At 51.8% G+C, this 6,865-nt stretch overlaps 1 protein-coding gene across 2 annotated transcripts in view; it reads right to left on the bottom strand.

Annotated features, from left to right (window-relative positions):
- The window catches only part of LOC131890736 (anillin-like), a 7,937-nt gene extending 1,955 nt beyond the window's left edge, over positions 1–5,982 (bottom strand). Inside the window, exons 1-5 of one of the 2 annotated variants that reach the window (XM_059240153.1) lie at positions 5,740–5,982; positions 5,429–5,661; positions 2,090–3,186; positions 1,513–2,016; positions 536–1,202 (exon numbers count right to left, since the gene is read on the bottom strand). In XM_059240153.1, coding sequence (XP_059096136.1) covers positions 536–1,202; positions 1,513–2,016; positions 2,090–3,186; positions 5,429–5,661; positions 5,740–5,824 — 2,586 coding nt within the window. In that variant the 5' untranslated portion in view covers positions 5,825–5,982. Of the gene's footprint in view, positions 1–535; positions 1,203–1,512; positions 2,017–2,089; positions 3,418–5,428; positions 5,662–5,739 lie in introns of both variants that reach the window. The other variant, XM_059240147.1, reaches the window with a different exon arrangement.
- Between the last annotated feature and the right edge of the window lie 883 nt (positions 5,983–6,865).

Below are 6,865 nucleotides of genomic sequence, written 5' to 3' on the forward strand. Positions count from 1 at the left end.
AAAAAGTAAGCTTTGTGTGCAAACTTTAATTGGAGAGCTATTGAAAACGATTTCATTGAATTGAAAACTTCTGTCCTCTTTTATATCGTCTCTTTTTTCGACTCAAATTCGAAAATCTGTGTTTTTTTCACTTTCAACATATTCCCGTGATGCTCTATTCAAAAGGATGATCATTCTGTGATTTCAATTTCTGGCCTTATCTTTTTTTTCTTTTGCCAAACGGCTCGATTTGACCCCAAGAAGCATTGGTTTGCCACTGGTAGGGGAGTAAACATTATCTGGTCTGCGTTCAATTTAGTTTTAACCTTTCCAATTAGATTTCAACAAACACAAGTTTGCTAGAAAGTGCTTTCAAGGAGAAATGGTGGGATACAGAAAGTGCTTTCAAGGAGAAATGGTGGGATACGACGAGGTGATTAAAAAAAAGTGAAAGATATAGAGGATTGCCAACTTGGAAAATAAAAAAGTAGAAGACAAAAGAGAAGAGGGGCCCGCACGAGACCTGGGTTATTAGTCATTTTAGTAATCAGCTTACCCGCTCTGAAGAGCCTTCGAATTCGTTTTGAATGACACAATAGTTGAGGGCCTTGCTGGCCTGCTCCATGCGTTGCCGTTGTTCCTCTGCCTCTTCGTGAAGCTTCCTGATCTCGCTCTGAATGTTTTCCTGGGGATTGCTCTCAGTTTCGCCCTCTTCGAAAATGGTGATGGAGCTCCTGATGATTTTTTGATAGGGCGTGGCCGGCTTTTGCTTTCGATAGAAGGACACGGTGTGGATGAGCGTCGACCCATCGGCACCTTCCACTTCGGGGAGCTTCTCCGGGGACTTGAGGGACTGTCCCACCAACGGGGTCCTATAATCCCGCTGGCCGCCTCGCTTGACCTGGGATTGGGGCGTGGCAAACTCCCAACTCCCAGCACTGGCACTGGGCGAACAAGAGCCCCGGGATTGGAGTCGCTTGGGACTGGGCGAGCGAGACCCGTGGGTGGTGTAGGAGTCGTCCATGGCCTCATCCAGCATGTCGTCAATGTCACCACTGATCACCGACTCGGATCGTTCGGACATCTCATCGTCCTCGTCGTGATGTTGTTGTGGATGGCGGTGCTCGAAATTGGATGGATCAGGAGCTCGAGGAGAGCGAAACTTGGGCGGTGAAGGCGTCTCGGAAATGGCTGGCATTGGATTCCGTTTTTCTTCCAATTGTCTGTTTAAATAGAACGGTTATCAACACGTTGGTGAAAGTGTCAAAAAAAGGCACACAGTAGTTTTCTCCTTCCAATCGGTCAAATTTGGACTCTGTCTCAGAGAATGATTTTCGGCACGATTCAACTTATATTGAAAAAGCCATGCATGCACTCTCAAATTCGGATGGACAGTGTGCATCAAATCGCCAAGTACGAGCTCTCCCGAAGTAAAATAAGTCATTTCATCCCAAGTTTGCCTGATCTAAGAACATCTTTGTAATGGATGCACAACCACTATAGTATATGCAGACTAACAATGTATGACCGTACCTGTGGACATTGGCAGCTCTTCGGATGGCGGCTCCCAAACTCGGAGCTTCACTGGGAGCCATGGAGCTGGCCTCACTCATGGAAGTGCCGGGTCTCTCGTCCTCTGAGCTACTCTCCACGCCCACTTGTGGGTATAACTGCCCGGGTTTGGGCGGCGACACCTTCACCTTCTTGAGCGAGTCCACCCCTGGGTACTGGGATTTAAGCCTGATCGGACTTCGCGCGGGACTCATCTGGGGCGGCTTGGGTGGGGGTGGAGGCGGGCTTTTGGGTGGTGGCGACGGCGATCGTTCTACGGGAGGGCCGGTGGCTGGGAGTGGCGGTGGCTGCTGGCGATGGGCGTGGTCCCAAGACGAGGCGACAAAATCCTTGATCCTTTTGGGCGAGGGCGCCTTCACGGGACTGGCCACACGTTTGGGGCTCACTCCCATTTGAATGGGGCTGCGAGCACGGGGCGTGAATAACTGTTTGGCCTCAGTCCGAGCTTCGTGCCGGTCTTGACCTCTGTGAGGAAAAAGAGAAAGAACATGTTGCAAACCGCGATCAGAAACCTTCGCCATCAGTTACTGATCCTTACCTGCTCAACATGGAGGGTGTCACGGCGTCTCCGAAGCGAGCAATGGGCTTGGGGGCGGTTCGATTTTTTTCGAACAGAGCCCGCCGATCGCTCATGGACATCATGGCGGGATCGATGGCCGGTGACACGGGATCGGGCTTCGCCTCGTGCTCAAAGAGGTTCATTTTCTCGGAGATGCTTCTTCTCGAGGCCGTGTCCGAGTTCTCAGTCGGGCCTTTTGTCACTGGTCGTAGTGGCGTGACGTGAACCGTGGTCTCGGTTTTCCAGGTCTTCTTCTCCTCTTCCTCCTTCATATTTTCGAATTGAGAGAACGCCCACGTGCGTGTGGGTTTGGCGGGGCGGGCCACGGAGTCAGCCTTGGACGTGGGAGTGGGCACAGGCGGAGCTTGGTGTTGAGGGCTCACAAACTGCAGGGGATGGGGCTTGTACGGACTGGTGGGGCGGGGATTGGGTGTTTTCGTGGGACTCGGCGGGCGAGCACTGGGCCCTGGGCTTTTAGCGAGCGAGGCGCGGTTAACTTGCGGACTCACAAATTGTAAAGGGTGGGGTTTGTGTGGACTGGAGGGTCGCGGTTCGGTGGCATTTCGCGTGGGACTGGACAAGAAGGTAGGTGCCCGCTGCTTGTAAGGTGACGTGGGCCGGGATCGATTCTCATCGGTCTTGTTGAAATCGTACACGAGTTTGGACTTGCTGGTGGTCTCTTCGAAGCCCTGCGCTTTCAAGCTATTGACAAAATCCGGATCCTGCGCCAGATTCTTGGTCGGGGAGTGTCCCGACGGCATGAGGCGCCCTGTCAGTCGAGGGACGGTGGGTGTGGCATGGATGGAAGCCAGTTCCTCGTCCACATCGATTTCCTTAGTTACATTCAAATCTTGATCGGATGGGGGGGAATATTTGGGGGTGGACACGACCGGCGTCGATGGGAGAGTCTCGTCTTCATCTTGACGGTAATGCTGAAACTTCTGGGCTAATGCGGCCAACCGCTTTTTCCGCCCCGAGGCGCCAAACACCTCCTCGTCGTAGTCAGGCACGGTTCGGAGGGCGCTGGTCACGATGGGCGTGGCGTGAACGGGCGTGGTTCGGTTCGGCGTGGTGCTCTTAAAAGGAGAGGAGACGGACGTGACACGGATCGACTCGGATGGGGTTGAGGGGGCGGACGGGGTGGGCGTGTGCGTGGCGGCGGACCCGTGGCTCTGATCAAGCTCGGAATCATCGTCAAATCCGCGCATGGAATGGTCGATCTCCTCGTTCTCCTCGGAAAACCGCACGCCCAACGACTTGAAGCGCTCTTTGGCCGCTTCGTGCGAGCTCTCCGTGAACTTGACATACTACACATAAAGTCAGGGATGTTATTAATTATCTAACTCAAGGCTGGACATGAATAACTGACACCCCAGCCTATAGATTCATATTTAACAAGATGGGGTTGGATTGAACCATGGGCTCATTGGGACCAGGTCATGGGTAATAATGGAATGTGGATCCCATACCAGCTTGCCCCCCAGCTCAACAGAAGTAATGAATAATTCAAATAATGGGTATAAACGCACATTTGAAACGGACACAATGAGCCTATTCTTCCAAGGTATCCTAAAATTCCAGTGGATGGGTGAGCGACTCGGTATACGCCCCGCCCGTCAGATTAAGGGCCATAAACTAGGGAGCGAGCCATGGTTAATGTAAAAACTAAATAATGATTTCCCACTTTTGTCATCGAGTTTCGTCCCGTTTTACAACGCATATCGACCAGGCGGAGGTGAGTGGCTTGGCCGGATCATGATCCACGCCACTGGTGGAGCCAGATCGGGCCTCTTTAGTCTGCGAACAAACGCAACTAAAGTCCACATCCACCTACACGCCTCCGTAAAAGGGGTTATTAAGGTCCAGACTAAGGAACTTGAATTGACCCATGGGTTGGTTGACATGGGCGAGCCGGTCAAAAAATGGGTGAAAATAGGCCCAAATCAGGTATTTTTCGCGGGGTGGACTTACTCAGACCGAAGTTTGAGCCCCATCGTCAGAGCCAACTAGGGCGGCCAGGGCACATACAGAGGTCCAGATACTTGGACTTAAAGCGCGCTAACGCAGAGCACTCTTTCAGTGGGTCTGGCTTAGGGCCCCAATCGTAGGACGAAAATTAAAAAAAAAACAGCCACAGATCAATTCTCTGGGCCAGGGTGAGCCCGATCCACTTGGGCTAATTCGTGGGGGATCAGATAATAAGAGGCATGGCTAGGTCCACTCGCCATCTTTTTTCATGGGGCACGACTACTCCCCAGTCATAACCAGTACAGTGCCTGGGATTTTTGAAGCCTTTGAAGCCATTGAAGCCAGCCTGTTTACGGGCGGAGAACACAAGCCGGTGGCGTGTGGGTGAATCGATCATCGAGTGGATGACATGGACAGGTAGGCCCATCATGAACACCAGCTACCGCGCCAAAATCCAACCCAGGGAAAATTGGAACCTCCCACGATGGGCACTCATCTAGGCCGGTCATCATCTAGGTCAGCCAGAGGTCCACCGGCGACGCTCCGAAGGCAACACGATTTGTAAGTACATCAAACGCATCTTTCAAAGCTGAAAAAGGCTTACCTAACCATTTGTAAAGTAACTTGCTTGTGGAAGAAAACTATAAACGTACAAAATGTATCATTTTTAAATTTCAGCAATTGGGTAAGATGTTCAATTTTCAGTATTTGCTCTTTTTAAGAGGAAATCCATGATGACTCATGATCTTAAACAACAATTTTGTTACAAAAGAAGTTAATGTTGAATAGATGAAGCTATTTAACGAGAAGATAACGTTTAGCTCTCTTCAGTTTTTTGAATGCTTTGCACCTGCTGGCTGTATTAGGTGAGATAGAGCTGAGAACCTGTCTTTCCAATATCTTTTTTGGGTCATGTTAGAGAGGCATATGGCAAAGGTTTTTTTTAAAGACTTATTGTACTTATTTTGCTTTAGGAACCATCAATGAGCAATTTTTGAAGCCCAAAAAATGGGTTGCAAGTAGAATTTCTTTTAGATTTGTAGTTTGAAAGCTTCGTATTTTGGTCCACTTTTGTCCACCCTCATTTTTGGACCCTTGGGGACAGCGATGGACAAAGCAAAGTGTCCAAAAATGAAATGCCCACCCTTAGGGCTTAGGGCAGAATATTCCGGTAGAACCCGAGGCCACTTTCTAAAGCGTGGCCCTCCCCCAAGAAAGTAGGGTTTCGATCATATCGACCCAATCCATGATCATGACCAGCCTGTCCCTAGTCCCCTTCCCCGGCCAATTATCCGCCCCCCACCCCGGATGGGCGGGATGGGGGCAGTGGCTGTGGGCTAGGGTTCTCACCTGGGTCCGATGGATCTTCTCTTCCTTCTCGGTGACGGTGGTCGTGGTGGTGGTGGTGGTGGTCCGTCGCTCGGGCTGGACGTCGCGTCCCAGGGGCGATCGACTCCGGCCAGTGGCGGATCCAGTCCCATCCGGACCCGCCTCCGGGACCCGGGCCTTGACCGAGAGGCGGGGTGTGGTGGGCGTGCTAGTATTCCGTTCTTTGAGCGGACTTCGGCGGGGACTGACGTCATCTGAAGCGAGAATGGGTCCGGGTTATCCCAAGGACGCCGGGCTAGACCAACCAATGGTCAGCCTCTCATGGATCTTACCCGCCGCGGGCTGGAGACGTTGCCGGAGCTTCTCCCGATTGGCCTGGGCCTGGGCCACGATCCGTTGGACCTCCTGGACATCCATGCCACTGGCTGGACCCTCACTTCGGTTGGGTCGAGGCGTCTGGCTTAGCGCTGCACGCACGTTTCACTCGGAAGTTTCAACTCTCCCCTCTTCCCTCTTCACTCTTGAGTGTGGAACTGCACGTCCGTCAGTCGTCCGTTGAGGGTTTCAACGGACAGACTCAGTCGTCCCGCGACCGTTTGAATCAGCGACAGCCTCTCGGGGCCTAGAAGTTCAGCTTCAATAATTCATTAATAAAGCCGAGCTCTGGCATTCACGCACCTGGTGGACCCCATCGGCCAGTGGCCGCCCGGGGTGGGGCCCTATGGTCAATCCCCCTTTTTTATGAACGGGGCTGGGACTGGGGTTGGGATTTTAAAATCAACTAGCCGCCCCGCCCTGCCTTCGTGGCTTCAACTTCTGGGCCCCCTTTAACCGTCGATTTAAATGTCGCGCGCGACCCGGGCTCGACCCGGGCTGGCCAGGGAAGTGAAGGGAGACCGGCTGGCCGGCGGGTTCAAATAGGGCGGCGTTAATCGGCTGGCCTAGCCTAGGGACCCTAGCCTAGCCTTCGCTTCCCCTGCTATAATTCGGGTGGGCCTCGTGATAGGCATATCTTCGGACCCATAGACTGGCCAGTGGCCATTCCTGGTGGTCATAAAACCTTATCCAATTGCCCGAGAAATACCCCCACACATCTGGACTTTTTTCGAGCCCCCCTCAACACTGACATGCTTAAAACCATTACCACCCTTTACCACCCCTGAAATTTTCCCAAACCTAATTAATGAACATTGGGAGCACGCTCAGGTAGCACTTTTTACTTCCTTGGGGAATTGGAAAAGGTGATACGATCAATTTCACTTCTAGAAGGAATGGAAAGGCCCAAGTCTCATCGTGATGAGCTCCAAAATGCCCTGACTATATTTTTACTTCCATTCCAAAACTAACAAAATAGGATTTTCATTGTCATAAAGCTAATAGGTATTTTTCTTCTTTTTCTGGCACAATCTCAAAATAGCTGAAAATGTTTTCAGCAGCTTTGCGCAAAACCAGCCTCCA

This window comes from Tigriopus californicus, chromosome 2, assembly GCF_007210705.1.
Source record: "Tigriopus californicus strain San Diego chromosome 2, Tcal_SD_v2.1, whole genome shotgun sequence".
NCBI classification, from domain to species: domain Eukaryota; kingdom Metazoa; phylum Arthropoda; class Copepoda; order Harpacticoida; family Harpacticidae; genus Tigriopus; species Tigriopus californicus.